Below are 20712 nucleotides of genomic sequence, written 5' to 3' on the forward strand. Positions count from 1 at the left end.
GAGGCTCCCCCACTCCGGGGAGGGGGATCCCGCGCTCACCCGCCCACGTGCTCTTGTGCGCGTTTGACAGGCGCCATCCGCCTCGCCTCGCCCCGCCAGCCGGGGAAGATGCCCGGGGTGCTGCCCAGCGAGAGCAGCGGGCCAGCCAGAGGGAGCCCGTCCAAGAAGAACCGGCTGTCCCTGAAGCTCTTCCAAAAAAAGGAGGCAAAAAGAGCCCTGGACTTCACGGAGGCGCCGCCAGACCATGAGCACGTGGGGTGCGAGTACAGCAGGGGCGCCGAAATGTAGGTAACCTGCCACCACCACCACCACCCAGTGCAGATCTGTCTCGTGCACACTTTATTTGACTGGGAGCCCCGAGCCCCCGTGCTGGAGAAAAGATTAGACAGGCACCTGGCTGGGGGATCTGGCCCCACCGCGCTTTCCTGCCTAGCGCAGCGGGGTCGTGCTCGATGATCTACGAGGTCCCGTCCGACCCTCGAAATCTACGAGATCTAGCAGGCGGGAAGGGCCGGGTGTCTCCGCGCCTGGGCGGTTGCATCCAGGCAGGTGCGAAACGGCCCCCCCGCCCGGGTTCGGGAGGCCTGGGCGAACCTCTCCAAGCGCCTCGTAAGGGCCGCGTGAGCCAGCCAAATGCAACCAAACCGAGCCGGATGCAGGGGCCCTAAGACCCAGTTCACACGTGCCTGAATGTTCCCTCTGCCCCTTGGGTGAATTTATTTTTGGGGGGGGGTTTCATTCTCTTGTGGAGGGTGCAGTCACTGACCCGAGTTAACAGGTGGCGGCACCTCAGATTTACGCACCCGGCGACCAAAATGGGAAGGCGACTCTGTACGTTTTTGCAAAACCAAAAGCTCTTTTTCAAAATGAAGTGAATCGCGCTCAGGAAAATTCCTGGGTTCTAATGTCCTATTTCTAATACATGTGCAAGCACTGGGAGTTGCGGTACTGCTTCATTACATGCCACCAATGTGTGTCAACCCTAAAAGGAGGCTACCAACTCACTTCCTTGCAGATAGTGACTAGGGCTAGGTGAGTAAAGGAGAATTAATCCAGCATGTTAAAGTATAAATGCACTGATGGTTACTTAACATTAAGGTTGCATTACCTCCATACAATGTGTTACAAGTCTAATGTGTCCAGCCTCATTTTTGGTTTTCTCCACGGTGGGTTGAATCTTTCCATAGTTTATTTTCAGGAATTTTGTCATGGGAGTCGAGTGGGGGCAGGAATAGAAAGCATGTGGCAGTTTTTTTTAGTGCTACAGTAACTATGAATAAGCTAAACCTAGAAAAGCTCTCCTTAGATGTTCCTGTTGATAGAAAGGAAACCAGCCTCCTGATGACAGTCTGGTAAATATAGATCTGTCCTTGACTACCTTACTGTAAAACTTGTATACAGTCCTAGAAAGTAGTGTCTGTTGAATGTGTCTTTCCTTGAGCATGCAACATATCTGTATCCATTGCCAACTTAAAGTAATCGCTTTGGTACCACCTGTGCTTTGTTGACAGCGTACAAAGATCAATATACACAAGTTAGTGTAAGTGTTTTAAACAGAAAATTAAACTATTGAAAGAAGCTAATAAGGTGGTACAGAGCAAGGAGAGAGGAATCTTTTAGGATGAAATGTTTTTGCAAGTTTTTATACACTTTCTTATCTCTAATAGCGATCAGGTTGTTCCTGCAGCACAACCACCTTCGCCCATTAGCTGTGAGAAAAAAGACAGCATGTTGCCTTTTGTGGGGCTGAATAATCTTGGCAACACTTGTTATCTTAACAGCGTACTTCAGGTGAGTTTGTTTTAGAAACTGGAAAAGAGATCTGAATATTAGATTTGTAGTGTGACCGAAGTGTATAGAGGAGGAACTCCATTATATAATGGATCAAAATGAGATTGCCCCTCTCTGCACTATAGGTTAAGGATATGGTGCATCTCTAGCTACTAAGGATCACATGCGGGAAGTTTTGTAAGCATTAACTATTTTGCCCAAAACCATTTCCTCTGTGAATTGGCCATGCCAATTCTTTGATTACACTATGTTTCTTCTTTACTGGGTGGACTGGACCATGTATGTGTTTACTGGAATTTGTAAGGCTTTGGTTGTTTGTTTGTTTTTTTTCTCCTAGTCTACTGCATATTCTTTTGCCTTACAAACTTTTATCGACTTGCAGAATTAAAAAAAAATGACTATTTGATTCTGTTTGCAATTGAAGTGCTTTCTGCAAGACTGGTAATGCACATCTAATTCACAAGACCCTGAAACTGAAACTGGTACTAGTAATTTCATTACTCAAATTTAGTAAAGTGGAACTAATGGCACAAATAATGGAAAGTAAACTAAACTTTTATAATTGTTTTTTCATTTTCATTTGTTTAAGACTTTAAAACCATATGTCCTCTCTCTCTAAACATGCAGCTGTGGCGGAAAGCATCGCTTTGGGTTCCTGAATATTTATATGCCTTTGCTAAAGCTACGGGACAAATCTAAAGTGTTCGAGGTGAGATTTTTCAAAACTGCCCAAAGAATCAGGTGCCCATCTCCTAATGAATTTTAAACTTAATGGGGTTGGCCACTTATTCCTTTGGAAAAATATCACTCATAACACTTTAAATTTGCCCCTAAGCTTTAGCAAAGAAAAACATAAATATTTAAGAATTCAAAAGTAAGCTCTTCAAAAGTAAGAATACTTCCTACAAGAACGGAAGTATTTAATGCAATTATGCATTTTGGTAAATGTATGCTGAATGGCAGTAAAAAATACTACTTTTGAAGGATGATGCTGGTTAAACAGTTGACTGATGTTTCTCCTTTACTTACCTGTAGGGATGTTGGAAGGATAAATTCATTAATGTTTGAGAGATTACTTGATTTACACAGATACTTGGGTAGGAGTTCCATATTGTTGTGCATCAATTTTTAATGTCACTGTTATATTAATAAAAGGTGTATAAATTGTGCTCTCCTCCACCCTTATTTGTATACACTGTCCCATGGAAATCTGCATCCTTGTTTGCTATGCCACCTTGGGAGAAGCAGAAACACATTTTGGTTATTGACATGGCCCGGTGCAACTTCTGCTCACCTCAAATTCTTGTCTTGTTTTAAATTGTTGCTGATAGGTGTTATATTTTTGCCCTGGCTTTAAAACTGGAGTGAAACATTTATTTAATATTGTTTCAAAGAAGAAAGAAATTTTAAAAGATGAAGGAGAGCAAAAATCAGAAAAGGTGAGTGTACATGCATTACTATACCTATCATTAAATATTTATTGTCTTCTAATTGTGCAAGCAACCACGTGTTCCATAGGGTAAGATGTCATCTTTTCTCTTACTGTGCATAGTAAAGCGTTTTCTTTAACTCCTGTCAAATGAAAGAATATAGTTGATTTATTTAGATACTGCCCACCAACCTTGTATCTTGAAGGTTTTATAAGCAAGGATTTCGCTTTCCTGAAAACCAAAATATGTCATCACTCACTTTTATCATGGTGCAATAACTTAACTAGGATTCTTTTTTTAACTAGATGGAAATGTTGTTAGTAGTTTGGGGGGTAATGGAATATCCGGTGAAAACATCTTATTGTTCATATTTATTTCTTTCAGGCAAAGGAACAATGTATTTAGTCTTAGAGAAGCATCTGCTTTTACCCTTCTGGCAATGATGATCAGAAAAGAGACAACAAGGATGAAGGGAAGAAAGCTCATTGTGTTCAGAAGCGGAAATTCAAATGTTTTCTTTTATATTTTCACAGGGAAATTGTAAAGATGATTCAAGGGCAAGCTGTGAACTGATCTGCAGTTTGCACTCCTTGATTCTTTCAGTTGAACAGCTTCAGGCCAGCTTTCTCTTAAATCCAGAAAAATACACGGATGAACTTGCTACTCAGCCAAGAAGGCTACTAAATACACTTAGGTATAAATAATCTTAAATGAAATGTCAGAAACTTTTACTGAAATTTTTTATCTATAGTTGTATATTGTGATCTTTAAACGTTTTGTGGGTAGGTATTCTTAAATTTGAGACTTAAATATGGAAAAGCCCAGAATTTTGTAGAAGAGGCTACATCATATTTTGTAGCAGGCATTCTGCTGTGTGAGAGCAGTTACATATGGAAAAGGATATAATTCCAGTCAATTTCAGTAGGGCAGTGAAGTGGCAAGAGCAGGAGAGACTGGTTTGTGGTTCATCTTTATGGTACCAAAGTCTGAGACCAAGTCAGAGGGTATGACCCTGAAAAGGTTCTGATTACTGAGGCTCAGATTCAGCAAAGGACTTTGACAGATGCTCATTTTGTAGCTGAGAGTATTCTTGCTGATTTAAGTAGGACTACTTATTGTTTATGGTCAAGTATTATTTAAGTGATCTGCTGATTTAAGGTCCATGGGGCCCAGCATCTTCCAAGACTGAGTCCATGAGTGGACCATTAAGTTATAAGCAGGGATCCTGGCTTTCTCTGATTAAAAAAACCAAACAAACATTGCAGATTCTCTGATTAAAAACCCTAAAATCCATGATTTAAAATTAAGGCCCCCTGTCCTGCTCGTGCTTCTCACTCCCCCACCCACAGCCCCCTGGCCCTGCTTGTGCCTCTCATTCTCCCTGCCCCCAGCAGGAGGTGGCAGCTGCTGCTGCAGAGCAGAACCCGGCTCCCCCCTGCTGCCTGCCTGCTGCAGTCTCAGACAGGGGAGGCGGGCTCCCTGCTGCAGCGTGCACTCCTGGGGGGCAGGGGGGGACTCGTGTCACCCAGATCTGTGTGCGGGGTAGGCTGTGGCTGCAGTGGGGGTAGCGCTGTGGGGTTGCACCTGGCTGCAGCGGGGCTGGTAGTGCAGGGTTGCATGGGGCTGCAATCCCTCAAAGCTGCCATATGCAGGGGATGTGTTGCCAGGCCAGCATGGAGCTCGCAGTAGCAGGCAGCTTTTGCGTGGCTCCACTGTTCTGTGCTGCACTGGGTTGTGCCCACGGGGCTGTGGTGGTGCTGGGGAAGGGCAGTAGGGCAGAAAGCCTGAGCCTGCAGTGCTCCTGCCCTGTGCACACGTTTCGGGGGGGGCGGGCACAGGTAGGGTGGCCATCATAGAGGACATCCTGGTTTTCTGCTACTCTGTCCTCTTTTGATATGAAGAGAAAAGTAGAGGACATAAAGGCATCTGGTTTTGTATCAATAGAGGACAACCGGCCTGTCCTCTATGATGGCCACCCTAGGTGCAGGTTTTCCCTGCCCCCATGGGAGTGCATGTTGCAGTCTGGAGCCAGGCCTGCCGTGTCGGCCTCCCCATGAGCCACCCGTAGCCCTATCCCACTTTTTCTGCTGGGGCCCTGTAGCTGTGCTTTGTGACCTCAGCCCCCACTCTGCCTGACTCCCTCCCTTCTTCCCTACTGGGAGCTAAGTTTTTCCCCCCCACACCCCTGCAGGAGCTGCTCTTCAGGCTGCCTGTGGCCATGTGCGAGTACATACACATGGCTGCCTGACCACCTTCCTCTCGCTCCCTCCCAGCCCCCTGCAGGCTGGAACTCTGCCAGTGTGCAGAGGGCTCGTCCCAAAACTGCAAAATCTGTGGGCTGCTCCAGTAAAACAAGAAATCTGCGTTTGCCTCTGGTAAAGGCAAAATCCGTGATTGTCATCATTTGCTTTGTAAATAGTCTTAGTTGCTGCATATTTAGTTTTTTTCTGGTTTTGATCCTGTTCCATGAATTTTAATACTGTGCCTAGCTTTTTGTACATTGTGGAAATAGCTGTTGTTTAATAATTGAGGTGAAATGATAGTGTTTGTTGAAAATATACCTTGCAATTGATCTTGTGGTAGACACTGCTACACAGTAATAGAAAAACTATCAGTGGACGTGGGGAACTAGGGCCCTGTGGTGACAGTCAGGAGTAGATCCATAGTAGGATACTGGATAAGATGGATCATCTTTTCTTGGCTTCAATTTTCTCACCTGTAAAATGTTCATAAATACTTATTGTATAATATTGAGGTTTGCGTGTTTGTAATTTATCGTTATGCTCATGAATCTTTGACAACAGGAAAAGTTTACCAAAATATACCTGTGTCACTTGTTTGTTTTTTAAAGCTCACTGCTATGTTGTCTGTTTTTATTGTTGTCCTTCTAAGAAGATTAGAGCTACTAAAAGTTATGCCAGTTCCTGAAAAATTTAAATCTGTCCTCCACCCCATTTTATGGAGTGTTCCTTTTGCCAGATATACACGCAATCATTTTTGCATAGGAATTTTGGTTGTAAGACTAGCTGGCCACATGAGCCAGTGTGTGTGTATAATTTTATAAATGAGTACTTATCTTTTTTTTTTTTTCCTTTATAGAGAGCTGAACCCCATGTATGAAGGGTACTTGCAACATGATGCCCAGGAAGTACTGCAGTGCATCTTAGGTAACATCCAGGAAACATGTCAGCGTTTGAAGAAGGAAGAGTTGAAAAATATGCCAGTGGAAGAGTCTGTACCACAACTGGAGGAAAAGTCTAATCAAAGTATTGAAAGCAATGTCACAAACAGCCCTGGTGAGCATGATGACAACATGCCAAGTGCTCACATTGCAGAGGAATATGAGGACAAGCTACTCAAAGGAAATGGGAAAAGGAAAAGTGAAACTGAGGGTGGGAATGCAAAGAAAAAATCTAAAGTGTCAAAGGAGCAAAATGCAGTAGAGGAAAATCAGAGACAAACCAGGTCAAAGAGGAAAGCAACAGGGGAAAAACTAGAACCTCAAACAGATGCCATTGCTAAGTGCTGTGTCGAAAATGAGATTGCAAAGCCAACCCAGAAGAAGTCACGAGTTAAAATAAACTGGTTAAAATCTTCAGGAAAACAGCCCAGCATTCTGTCCAAATTCTGTGCTTTGGGAAAGTTAACAACAAACTTGGCATCCAAAGACCAGATGAAAGAAACTGATGTTGGTGGACTTAAAGAGGCATCTGTGAGGTGTGAAAATGGTAATATAAAAGAAGAATATTGTGAGCCTCTCTCTGTGGAAAGTGCTGGTCAAAAAGGGAGTGAGAAAGCAATAAAAAATGAAGGTTTGTAAAAATCGTGTAAGACTTAAATAGACTGTCACTTGCCTGACTGCCAGAGGTGGGTCTGGATCCGGCCCTCAAAAAAAACTCCCATGGTCTGGATCTGGCTGGGGGGGCGGGCTGGACAAGTTTGCCACTGCTGGTGTACAGAATAGAGCAGTGATTCTTAGCCAGAGGACTGTTATGAGTCTTCTAAGGGTGTTTTGAGGTGCCTCACAATATTAGCACTTTAGGTGTGCAAACACCTACACAATACACAAGGTAAACCCAGAGCATTTAAATAGGAATCCATATTATCAAGAATACTCTGACCTGCTGTAGTCTTGCTGAGTTCATTGCAACAGGGGAATTGCTTTACTATTTTTCCATAGTCAAGCCATGAGTGAAAGGTAAGAGCTGGCATTCTCTGAGGGGGGTGCCCCGAGGCTAAAAATTGAGAACCACGAGAATAGATTATGGAATTGCAGACTTGAAGTCAAAGATGTCAAGGTCCTGAAGAGAGACCTATTAGCAATTTGTTTAGTGCCAGCATTGACAGTATATTAATGATTTAAAAGAAATTATTCAGGATGGGATTCAGTATTAAAGGATAAAACCAAAACCTAGTCTTTAAACAATTTGCAAAATTTGAGCAGAGCCACACTGAGGCCAGGATTTTCAAGTAATGTCTTATTCAGTACTGAACAGCTATTGCATTTCTATTGATATGCAATAATATACATATTTGACTCTGAAACTATGATACTATGCATGTTGTATATAGTGACTGTCCAAGAAGAAATACCGGTAACTGCCCTTTTTCTGTTCTTGTCTGAATACAGAATTTCTTATACCAAGACAATATGTTATGTAATTTTCTTTAGGTGCAGAGCTAGCTGTTTATGAATTAGTGGAGAAACTCTTCCAGGGTCAACTGGTGTTGAGAACACGATGTTTGGAGTGTGAATGCTTTACTGAGAGAAGAGAAGACTTTCAGGACATAAGTGTGCCTGTGCAAGAAGATGAACTTTCTAAAACCGATGAGAGTTCTGAAAGTAAGTAATAAAGGGATTCAAATGTGTGTATCTGGTTCAGTACCTAGATTAGTAGGGGCGAGGAGGATTTTGTCTTTTTAGCATGTAAATCTAATAATAAGGATATCAGAAGAAATGTTTTTGGTTATAAAAATACAGGCCAATGACTACAGTATCATCATGATTCTCTTTCAACAGGGAAAACAGCTCTGATAACATGGGTGAATGTAAAGTATTAAAAAGTTACATGAGTGTCAGGATATATATCAAGTTGCTTGCTGTCTTTTATTCACTTGAATGAATGCTGTCAATTTAAAAATAGCATCTATATCTAGAAAAAAATATATAGTACCATCTATAGGTAGCAGCCAAGAGTAAAAGATTAGAGGTATACTTTTCTTCTTTTTTTTCCCCTCCCACCTTGTTTATTTTGCACAGCTAACAGGACTTATTTTATATAGACAATTTCATTTCTTGTCTTGGGCCGCTAGTCTGAGCTTGCCCTTTCTCTTGCTGAGATATACTTATAAACAAGAGAGGGGAAAAAAGTGAAGTGCCTGCTGAAAAATTCAGGGCACACTGACAAATCAGAAATGTGATTAGGTTTTGGTGGTGTTGATGGACTTTGTAGTGTGTTCTCTTAAATACCTTGCAGGTTGTTTGTAAATGTTTATCTCCAAATCAATGTTAGTCTCTCTTGTAAAATAGCCATATGGGACCACAGAAGTATTACTGATGTATACTTATTTTATATATAGCTAAAACACCTGATGTTGATAGATAAATGCATCAAGCTTATTTCAGTTTTTAAAAAATTATAACTAGAGCTTTAAATATATACGTTCTTAAAGGAAAGATAGTTTTAACTTCCACTCGCACTGCTTTAGGAAGACGGTTTTATTAGTCTTTCCTGTTTCACAGAAGAGTAAGACAGCCAACTTGCAATTCCATTTTTAACAGAGAAAAAGGCTGATCTTGTCTTCGACACTCTCACCGAAGCTTTTATTAAAAGGAAAACAAAACTGATTTTTAAAGTAACAAGCAAAGAATAACTTGCTGGTGGAGGCTTTTTTGTTGGGGTTTTTTTTTGTTTTTTTTTAAACCGTACTTTGTAAAATTAACCTAAATTCTGCTGTCAGATACCCATGCATAATTTCCAGATATGTCGATGTTACACATGTATCTGAGAACAGAATGTAATTCAGTCGATATGAACGTTGTATGTTGCTTTTGTTTCAGCTTTAAATAAACTTGTTTTCCAGTTTAAAGTATTCTATATGATAAATGGTATTTTTCTTATTTTAACATTTCTCCAAATCAGGGAAAACTGAACTAAGCAAATCCTTTTGCTTAGTCTACTTGGCGCATATTAATACTTTTTTTATATGATTCTCAGAAGTGTCTTTAACTTATGCAGTCCTGTTCTTAAAATCCTGGTGGGAGGCATTAGCATTGTAAATAAGTATGTATCTTTGGATGTCATAATTTTCTTTTGTAGTTTCTCCAGAGCCAAAAACAGAAATGAAGACCCTAAAATGGGCAATTTCACAGTTTGCATCAGTGGAGAGGATTGTGGGAGAGGATAAATATTTCTGTGAGAACTGCCATCATTACACAGAAGCAGAACGCAGTCTTCTATTTGATAAAATGCCTGAAGTAATAACAATTCATTTGAAGTGCTTTGCTGCTAGTGGCTTAGAGTGAGTATTGCAGATAAACCATATTAAGAAACAGAGGAATAGTACTTCTCGAAGAGAAACCTTGTCAAAACAGATGCCAATATTTAATATTTTAAATAACTGAAGACTTACTGAATTTAACTTTTTGAAGAACTCCTTGTGAAAACATAAACACAAATTGTTTTTTTTTTTTTTTTTACTTAACTGCTTAGTGTATTTTATGTTGCATCATTTAGGACAGAGCTAAATGTTTTCTTACTATGAGACTGTTGTTGTTTGTAATACCCCTCAGGGAGATGTATTTTCAGTATGTCTTGCCATAATTATTATTTTCCTGTATGTCTAGAGCTTGACATGTTTAAATATTTTTTTAAGCTTTTGTTTATTTACTAATATCAACTCTTGTTTGCCCAGCTTTAGGGATAGGTTTTGTTTAGTTACTTCAGAGTCAGTAAGCACAGAGCACTGAACTAGGCTTGCAACCAATGACAGTAGTGCTTCAGTCACTAAATGAACAGAACACAAGAGAAATTGGTGAAAATTTACCAGTTTCTATTCAGTTTACAAATGACAAACATTGGAACTGTAGTAGTTGAAACTACCTTTTTGAAACATGACACTAGTTCATTTATAAATCCATGGTATGCCCACATTTTGAATACTGCATGCAGTTCTGGTCCCCACATCTCAGAAAGGATGTAGTAGAATTTAAAAAAAGGTACAAAGAAGGGCAGCCAAAATGATCAGGGGCCTGGGGCAGTTGCCATACCGGGAGAGACTAAAAAAACCACTAGGATTAGTCAGTTTGGAAAGGAAAAAGCTGAGTGGAGTGGGAGGAGGCAATGATAGACCTCTATCATGAAGGGTACGGACCAAGTGAACAGGGAACTGTTCACCAAGTCCCACAACACTAGAACTAGGGGGCACCTGCTGAAATCAGTAGGTGACAAGATTCAAACTAACGAGCACGTACTTTTTTGCATGATGCTTAGTTAACAGGAGATGGTAGAAGCAGGTAGCATAGCTAGGTTTAAAAAAGGACTGGGTAAATTAATGGAGGATAGATCTATTAATGGCTGTTGTACAGAATGGTTGGAGATGTTTCCTCTGGCATTTCTAGACCAAGAATGGTGGGTGCCAGGGAGGGTACTGAAAAGGAATAGATCACTTTAGAGCAGTGGCTTTCATCCTTTTTTTATTTGTGGACCCTTTGAAAATTTTGTAATGGAGGTGCAGACCCCCTCTGAATTGTAAGTGTTGGGTATCCATGTACTTTGATCATAAGTAACCTTTCACAGGCCACTTGGACGTAATCTGTGGGCCCCTGGATGTCCACAGGTTGAAAACCACTGCTTTAGAGACAATCAGTGTTCTCCCAGTATAGCATCCACTTCTGCCACTGCCAGAGGCAGCATGCTGGTCTGATCCAGTATGGCACATACTTATTACCATTTGTATCAGTGCAGTTGCTAAGCATTAGTGATCTCCCATGCTATACAGATCTTTTTATTTTACTGTAAATATTACTGTGGCTCATTTCACCATCTTTCTTCCAAAGTTAGGAATTTTGAATAAATATATTCTGAGCGAAAAAATATGAACAGTGCAGAAGACGGACAGGAATTGGGCATAGCATGTCACAGTAAATACTACTCAAATCTCAGTAAAGAAATAACCTCAAAATGATGGAAGGACCCATCTGGATAAACTTGCCATGATACTGCAGATCCATTTGGAACGTTATTTGTTGTTCAAAACTATCTAATCCATAATTTAGAAATTTTCATTGATGCAGCATTAACTGCCATCGAGACCAATTTTGCAGTTTTCGTAAATTGAAGCATATGTAGACTGGGCTTGGCTTTCCAGCCTTTTTACTATTATAACTAAAAAGTAGTTACTGCTTTTGCCATCTGCATCAACTCCTTTGGGATGTGGCAGTGGAAAAGAAACTGCTTGCTGGCTCAGTATCCCATGTGGGGAGAAGTAGTCACGCTGGAGGAGAGGGACAGGCTGCAACTAGATCTGGACAGGTTCCAGGGCTGGGCGGATGAGAACAGGATGGTATTCAATACTGACAAATGCAAGGTACTGCACCTGGGGAGGAAGAACCAGCAGCATACCTACAGGCTGAGGAACTCTCTTATCAGCACAGAGGCAGAGAAGGATCTGGAGTCATTATTGACTCCAAGATGACCATGGGTTGCTGATGTGGGGACACGGTCAGGAAGGCTAACCATACCTTGTCATGCATCCACAGATGCATCACAAGCAGATCCAAGGAGGTGATCCTCCCCCTCTATGTGACACTGGTCAGGTCGCAGTTGGAGTACTGCGTCCAGTTCTGGGCGCCACACTTCAGGGGGGATGTAGACAGCATTAAGAGGGTCCAGAGGAGGGCCACTCGCATGATCAGGGAGCAACAAGGCAGGCCCTATGAGCAGAGGCTACAGGACCTGAACCTGTTCAGCCTCCACAAGAGAAGGCTGAGGGGATCTGGTGGCCATCTACAAACTGGCCAAGGGAGACCAGCAGGCAATGGGAGAGTCCCTGTTCCCCCAAGCACTACCGGGAGTAATGAGGGATAACGGCCATAAGTTGACTGAGAGTAGATTCAGGCTAGACATCAGCAGGCACTACTTCACAGTCAGGGTGGCTAGGATCTGGAACCAACTTCCAAGGGAAGTGGTGCTTGCTCCTACCCTGGGGGTCTTCTTCAAAAGGAGGCTAGATAATCACCTAGCCAGGGTCGTTTGACCCCAGCATTCTTTCCTGCCCATGGCAGGGGGTCCGACTTGATGATCTGCTCAGGTCCCTTCCGACCCTACCTACTATGAAACTATCACTTTGCTTAAATCTACAGAACTGTTGTTGACTTGATGGCATTCAATAGTGCACATAATTCAGGATCTCAAACAAAGTTATTCAGTTATAATTCCACTTAAGCATTTAGGGTCTTCTGGTGGTTGGAAAGTAAGCCTAGGAATCAGAAAATGCCTTCTGTTCAGATCTTGTAATGGCTTTCTGTATGGCCTTATTTAACTTTTCTATGAAATGGAGATAATGCCCGTCTTACAGATGAATTTTTTAAACAAATGCCTGTAAAATGCTTGTGGACCTTTTGATCAAATTATGTTTTGGGTGCCAGCAGCACAAACAAATACATCTATAAATCTGGTTTGAAAGTAACAATGATTTCAAGAGTCATGCTATAATATTTCACAGAAGCTCCTAAAGGATGGATTTCTCAGAATAGCTTTTCAAATTTTTGTTCTAGGATTTTTTAGGCTTTTTATTTTTTTGAAACTAGAAGTGAAAATCTGATCACCAAAGTAAAACCAACGGTGGTGATATTGGAGAGAAATTCTAATGTACATACATTTGTCCTAGTGTAATTAACACCTCCTTTTCAGCAGAACTGAAGAACATTCAAATATAAGATGTGTCCTGTTGCTGCCTTGTACATAGTCTGTTATGACATTAGAGGAAAACTAAGCCAGTGCTGTTCAGCACTTGCTTTTATTTAAAAAAAAAAAAAAATCTCCCTGAGCTACACTCACTGTGATATAGAGGACCATGCACTTTTGATACTTCTGTAAGCCATACAAGTATAAAACCATCAGGGATGCCCTCATCCCAGAGATCATACATATTTTTGATCCTGAGGTTTTCATTAGATTAAGTTCAATTTTGTCTTCCTTGAAGGAAATCTTAACAAATTCCAAGCTATACAGCTGTTTCCCAATCACATACCTCTCTTCCTTTTCTCCTGGTGATCTTCATATTCTCAGTCCAAAATGTTCACACCTATATTCAAGCCAGGGGTACTATTTTGCATTGGATCTGGGCTCCTGTAAGGTTCCTCAATTGCTCTTTGAGTCTTGAACTTTTTCTGCAAAGTATTGTCAGCCACAAAGCAAAGAAGTAAGAGCACAGAGATCAAACAGTACTGGAATCAGTGATGCAGCTGAAACGGTCTGAAAAGTTTATTTCAGGATTCCAGTTTTTGTTTTGAGCATTTTGAACTAAGAATAGCCTGTCTATTCCTAAACAGCAAGGCTTGAAGTAACAAAGAACAGCTGCAGATCAAACGAGCTGCCAAAGGCAGAGAGCCAAAGCAGTCTTGGTCACATTCCTTACCAACTACATGAGCCCTGCTGTGTCTAAATGTTTGTTAAATTTGAATTTTAGTATTGCTATACAGATCCATAAACATTTGATTTTAAAAATGATGACCACCTTAGGCTCTCACTGTCCTTGTTAATATCTTAAACTGTTGGAGTGACAGTGAGTTTTTCAATATTTGAATTTTAAATAACCCTTTATTTAAAATGGGAGGACAGGGGGAACAGGAAGGTACCAACTGACACTCCCCGTGGTACACCATTTGCCTAGTTGCTCCTAATTTGTGAGTTTTGAGTAAAGCAGTCACTGCAGAAATCTGTTTTCTCAGGCATTAAGAATTCTCATACTAGTTTTGTTGCTGCCTGCCTGAGTATGGGTGAGCAGCCTGATATGCTTGGCATGGTAAATTACCTAGAAAACAGTACAGCTGGAGAAAAGCTTAATAAAAGAAATGCCATGTAATGAAAAAATTACAAATTTGTGGCATAACTGGAAGAAGAGGGAATACAGATGTAGATCTTAACACACATTTTCAGGAAAAGTAGTGATTTTTTTTTCAAGATTTTATTGAAGATCTCAAACAATTAGACCTCTTTATCAGGAAAAAACTGTATTCGAGTTCATGGTTGTCTGTGCTGATTGGGGCATTTGGTCTTCCTCTAATATTAGAGTTATAGTTAAATAACTTTAATTCCCAAGTGCTGTAAAATTAAGTCATTAACAAGTAACTTTCTACGTGCTCATAATCTCAGTCAGTCTAGTTGAATAAAGAAATCCAGTTACCTGAGGACTGGAGTAGAGCAGCGATTCTCAACTAGGGTACCAGGAGATTCTTTTAAGATTGCTGTGCTAACCATTACAGCTGCTTGCAGATGTTAAAAACAAAAAAAATACTTTAAACCACCGTGTTCCTGCACCAAGCCCCATGCATGTCCAGAAGAGTCAGTGTGTTAGTTGGACCCAGATCAACCAAGATCAGTATAGATTGGGTGCTTCAGTGAGGCTTTTTTGGCACTTTTATGTAATAGCTGATTGAATCAGCTTTGGATAAGTGCCAAAAAGCTCTGCTGAAGCACCAATCTCTACAGGCACTGTAGAGCCAGGTTGAAGTAACACGTTACTTCCGGTAAAGTGAGTGTCTGGGGGGTTTCTTTTTCTGTGTTAATATCTGCAAGCAGCACATATGGGCAAGCACTTGCACATAATTCACAAGATAAACCTAGAGATTTCGAATAGGAATCCATAGTGTCAAAAACATTTTGACTTGTTATGGACTTCCTTGGTTCTTTGCAACAGAAGAACTGTTCTTTTCTTTTTCTTCTGTTAAGAAACCAAGCGAAAACTAAGAACTGGCATTTTCTAAAGGGTGCCCAAAGTCTGAAAAGGTTGAGAACCATTGGTATAGAAGTAGTAGAAATAACTCATATACAGGCTTTCTGCCATTAGATTTCTACTACTGATAAGAGGTTTGCACAGTAGATCAGGAATTTCCAGAGAATTCAAGATTGTAAAAGTCCTCCTTCGTAGAAAAGAAACTCCATTTTGCAAAGGGGAGGTAGAGGGTGGAAGTTTCGTTTCTACCTAGGAGGATTTTTACAGTCTTTGATTCTCCTCAGCCTGAAGATGGGTGTATGTGCCCAAAAGTTTGCAAAGAAAGGGTTTTTTTGCTACTGTTTAGTTGGTTTAATAAAAGATGTTGCCTCCAACCCAAGAGCTTTGTGAATCTTAACTTAAATATGTTCTAAACAACTCTGAAATCTATTGAATAGTTTTTTTACTATTGTCTTTTCACTATGGGTCAAATAACTACCATCTCCGCATGGTTGAGCCATCTTAAGACAAAGAGAGTAATTTCTCAAATCGCTTCCAAAGGAGGAGTATTAATTTAAAGATAACGTGCAAAGGAAAAATGGATTTATGGTCTCTGCTATGTGCAAAGAGGCTAAGAAAACCCTGCTTTGAGATATTGAGCTCTCTTTTTTTCACTCTGGTGCTAAGTGGAGACAAAACATGGAAAGATGCTAGACCCGAGGGGGGAGGGGGGGGAGCTGAGCAACTGAGAGAAGTTGTGATTTGTAATCACTGTTTAAAACTTAGTTTTTAACATCTGGTTAGCCAGCAGTAGCATTTGAAAAAGGAAGTCTTTGAATATTCAACTTTAGCCCTTCAACTTAGCTGTGAGAATTAATACAAATACTTTAAGTCTCCCAATCATTTCTTTAGTAAAACTTGGGAAGGCCAAAGGTGATGTTTCTGATATGTCAGCGTTGAAAAACAAGCTAAATAGGTTTTTAAAAAGCCTGTGCCTCTTCTGTACAGTGGATTAACCAGAAGAGGATACAACCCCTTTTTTTAACTCCCTTAAGGAAAATTGTGTGTTGATGCAGTAGTCTAATTCTGCCATTCTTCTTTCCAAGGTTTGATTGTTATGGTGGACTGTCCAAGATAAATACTCCCTTACTGACACCTCTTAAACTGTCACTAGAAGAATGGAGCACAAAACCAACCAACGATACCTATGGATTATTTGCAGTAGTAATGCACAGTGGCATTACAATCAGCAGCGGACACTATACAGCCTCTGTCAAAATTACAGATCTTAATAGTCTGGAATTAGACACAGGCAATTTCATCATCAACCAAATGCACGAAATGATTAAGCCAGAACCACTGAATGAGGAAGAAGCAAGAGCTGTTGCTGAAGATTATGACGATGGTGAAGTCTCCTTTAGAGTCAATGGAAATGCCCAGCCAAGTAAAGTTTTAAACAAAAAGAACATGGAAGCAGTTGGACTTCTTGGGGGACAAAAAAGCAAGACTGATTGTGACCTGTATAGCAACAAACCCACTAACCCAGAGAAGCTTGTCAGTACAGTTGCTGAAAATAGAAATTGTACCAATGGGATCTTGGATCTAGATAGAAATAATGAACACGGTGATCAAAATGGAACTGCTTTCAGTGGACTGGAAAGCAAAACTTTGTATGTATTACAAAGCCTAAAAGAATATGAGGGAAAGTGGCTGCTTTTTGATGATTCTGAAGTCAAGGTTACAGAGGAAAAAGACTTTCTGAATACTCTCTCTCCTACTTCATCATCCACATCAACTCCTTACTTACTGTTTTATAAGAAAATTGTAGAGTAATAATGTATTTTGCCTATGTAAATATTAGAGATTTGCATACTCCTATTGATATGATTTGCATCAAGACTACCTTCAAGTAACAGCTAGGGTTTTTTTTATTCATTTTGTTTTGTTTTTAGCTACTGGATGACATTTATTTTTGGTCTTAGTTCTGTTTGGAGTGGCACAATTTGAATTAACAGAACATGTCACAGAACTTCAACTCTCCCTTACATGCTGGAGGCTAGTGCTACTGCCTTTTAGGCATACATACAGATTTGTATAGTTCTTAAAGTCCAAAATACATGGTACTGGTTTTAGAACAACTCTGGTTCCCAGACATTTCCTGTATTAGCTTTTTTTCCCCCCTAAATAAAAGTTATTTGTATTCACATTCTGGAGTAAATTTATATTAACTAGAAAAACTCATCAAAAAATCGGTATTTTTATAACTCGAGAAGCAATATTTCGTATATAGTCTTTGGGGGTATATGTATATGGCACATACAGCATAGCTATAGCTTCCTAATGACACTCTCCTCTTTTCTCTTGCTCAGAGAAATTCAAAGCACAAAAATAGAGGTCCTGTTACCTCATTTAGTGTGTTGGAAGGAGTGATATGTTATTTTAAAGCTGAACTTAACAATAGATATGTTTGGACTAACTTGTATTTTACTGCATAGGTTTAAAGTAGATTGTGTAAATATGTGCAATTTAATACTGTAATGAGGGAAGCCATTTAAATTGCTCGTCTGTGTGCAGTGTAATAAAATATTTTGTACTTTTTAAAGGCCCTCTGCATTTGCATATCTGTTTGGGTGGATTTGAATTTAGTTGTGATCCTCTTCCCTTAACTGGTTAACTCATACTCAGAACTCACTGAAGTATGAGAAAACTAAAATGTGGCTTGATACCTTGTCAAGAATGTACATATGAAATAAAAAATGATATGCATACATTTGTGTGAGATGAATAGATCAGGTGTTGCGTTGAGACTGAAATTAATGGCTTTTGGAATTGAAGGGCTTGAACAGGCGCTGCATCACCTTCCAGCTTTGAGTTGTTAGCTAACGTTGCAAAGTTCCGTTCTTCCGTGTCTGCACAGGTTATTTTAATGCGCATTAAATCATCACTGAAAAAAACCTGCTCTTTAGTTAGTGTACATTAACATTAGCCTAATGTGCATTAAGCATCACTTAAAAACCATGCTCTTCAGTTAATGTGCATTAAGACAAGTTAATGCACATTTTCCTAGTACCTCACAATGGAGATACTAGATTTAATGCACATTTACTTAAAGCACATTAATATATGTGTAGATGCACCCTCAAGCAGCAAAACAGTTCTAATGCCGCTTTCTTTGAGGAGTAGTTTATGTAAACTGAGACTGTATTTATCTCCTTTTCTTTGTGATTCTTAAACATAATACCTTTTAATATGGGGAGAAGCTAAAATGGCACTTATCTTTAAGCAGCCTAACAATCTTTTATAATGGATTAACAGTCTTGTAATCTTCAAGTAGTACTAACACCTCCATGGTTTGCAGCAGACTTAATATTGGGCAGGGAGAAAGCCATGGGTGTGAGGAATACCTTTCCATTTATATCTTTTTTTCCAAAAGCAGCACTAGCCTCTCACTGGTGCAGGGAACACCTGAAAGTTGTCAGTGCAGTTTAGTAATAAGGAGGATGGAGACTAAGGGCTCTTATACATGTACAGGGTGGCTGCTCCAGTGCGCTGTAATGGCAGCACGTGGGAACAGACTCAGTTAATCGAGTCTGCCAGAGCGTGGTAAGTACTGGAGCTGGAGCCCCAGCCACCATTTTTCAGCAGGGGGACACTGATACATGTGATGCTCTGGGCACTTTAATTAGCACAGCTCTCAGAGCCATGCCAATTAAAGCATACCACCCCTACCCCCTTGCCTCCTGGAGCACGCCTATGAACACCCAAAGAGCCAGGCTGGACTTCCTTCTCCTGAACCATGCACTTGGGACCCAGCATAGACTGTTACCCCTCCCACAGGGACACAATTTGGGCCCTCTTATTCTCCCTTGGATTCTGTCATCCTTTGGACACAGCACAAGGCACCATACTCTGCTCATTGTTAAAAGCATTCTGCTACCAGTGAATACAATCGCCCTGTAATCCACATGGTAACTGAAGGGCTCAAACCCACCTGAAGATGCTTGATGAGGTGGTTTTTAATCTTAAAAAAATACCAAATTTGCACAAGAAAAGTATCAAAACATTTGGGCTGCAAAGACAAGCACTTAAAAGTTAGCAGAAACAGTTGCAAGTACAACCTTACTTGGACAGTTTTTGTATTATCACATGCCCTTTTTTCTACAGGGTTTTTCATTTTCCAGACTGGAAACACAAGGGGATGGTAGCAGAGATGACCATAAGGCTGATGTTTCCTCCTTTAAAATGCTTCTTTCAGTAATTTCAGTAACTATCTTTAAACATAATTCTTTTGTATGTGGTAGAATCTTTCTGTGGAGCAACAACAGCAATTACATATCTATTTATTATCTTTCACCATTTTTAATAAAAAAAATTAATAAAAACGTTGACACAAAGTGGTTTGGTCTCAAATATACTGTAAGACCGAATTGTGCATTAAATATGTGAAGGAACTACTGTATTGTAACTGAATTCCTGGTTTGGTAGAGATTACTGTGTAAATACATTAAGGTTACTAATACTTCTGGGCACAAAAGTTGCACCTTAATTTTATCTGAGAGAGCGTGGCTGCGTCTACACAAGACACTGCACAGTTGTTACTGTGCAGCCATTCAGTACTTGCATACACAAGTAGTAAATGATTGCAGAGTAACTGGAATTACTGCACAGTAGTGTCACTGAATGGCTTTTAGGTGACTGACTGCACAGTAGCTCTACTGCTGCGCAGTACTATTGCATCACACTTTGTGCCACATGACAGTACTGCGCAGTAGTAATGAGTTACTGTACAGTCAGTCTTGTATAGACGCAGCCAGTAAGTAGAAATTATTTTTCCTTGCAACAAGTTCCTAGTCCATATTACAGAAAAATTTAGAGATGATAGTAGTCACTGCACGTATTTAGAAAGTATTACATTAGGACTTACCTTGTCCTATATCTTTTCCAATGAGGCTGATGAGCTCTGAAGTCCAATGCGCAATGAATTAAAGTGTAAACATTCACATATTTAATAGTACCATTGAAATAAACATCACTACATTAAAAACTTCAAAAATGCATCTGCAAATGCTCCTAATATAAATTAAATATATGAACTAAAAGTAAATAAATTTAACATTAAGTAATGCTATAAATAATGATAAATGTGTTTAGTGTACCTTTGAGTCAAAAATGCCTTAAAAAAAACAGGTAAGTTTACAGCTTATCACCAGTACTTTGTATACCACTGCCATGATTTTTTAAAACATTAAATCTACATTTGACAATTCAAAATGATTTTTGGCCACTTAACACTTCAATGTAAGTAAGTAAAATGGGGGGTGTAGGGGGGGGTGTGGGTGTCCACGATGAAGTCCAAGTTTTATTTCTCAGTCAAACTCCTTTGATTCCCAGCGCTGATAATGCGGCTCTTTTCATTACCTTAATTTTAAGTGCTTTTTTTTTTTTTTTTTTTTTTTTTTACTTGTCTAGATATCCATTTTGCGAAGGCTCATTCTGCTGAAGGAGTCTCTGAGGGAGAAAGAAAAACCAGTCAAATAAACACACATTTTCCATG

The 20712-nt window shown here is 40.1% G+C and overlaps 2 protein-coding genes across 21 annotated transcripts in view; one reads left to right on the forward strand and one right to left on the reverse strand.

The window, feature by feature from the left end:
• USP1 (ubiquitin specific peptidase 1) overlaps positions 1-17760 on the forward strand; it is an 18552-nt gene extending 792 nt beyond the window's left edge. The window contains exons 1-10 of one of the 9 annotated variants that reach the window (XM_025208692.1): positions 150-284; positions 932-1032; positions 1668-1791; positions 2419-2500; positions 3123-3230; positions 3755-3915; positions 6321-7033; positions 7894-8064; positions 9542-9743; positions 16265-17760. In XM_025208692.1, coding sequence (XP_025064477.1) covers positions 2459-2500; positions 3123-3230; positions 3755-3915; positions 6321-7033; positions 7894-8064; positions 9542-9743; positions 16265-16991 — 2124 coding nt within the window. In that variant the 5' untranslated portion in view covers positions 150-284; positions 932-1032; positions 1668-1791; positions 2419-2458 and the 3' untranslated portion in view covers positions 16992-17760. The other 8 variants (XM_014521715.2, XM_025208691.1, XM_014521713.2 and 5 more) reach the window with 8 other exon arrangements.
• A 2816-nt stretch (positions 17761-20576) lies between these two features.
• Positions 20577-20712, reverse strand: part of DOCK7 (dedicator of cytokinesis 7) — a 158611-nt gene continuing 158475 nt past the window's right edge. For all 12 annotated transcript variants that reach the window (XM_025208687.1, XM_025208686.1, XM_025208684.1 and 9 more), the window contains one exon: positions 20577-20666. In XM_025208687.1, coding sequence (XP_025064472.1) covers positions 20624-20666 — 43 coding nt within the window. In that variant the 3' untranslated portion in view covers positions 20577-20623. The remainder of the gene's footprint in view (positions 20667-20712) is intronic.

The sequence above is a fragment of the Alligator sinensis genome, unplaced genomic scaffold (genome assembly GCF_000455745.1).
Source record: "Alligator sinensis unplaced genomic scaffold, ASM45574v1 scaffold588_1, whole genome shotgun sequence".
Classification (NCBI taxonomy): Eukaryota; Metazoa; Chordata; order Crocodylia; family Alligatoridae; genus Alligator; species Alligator sinensis.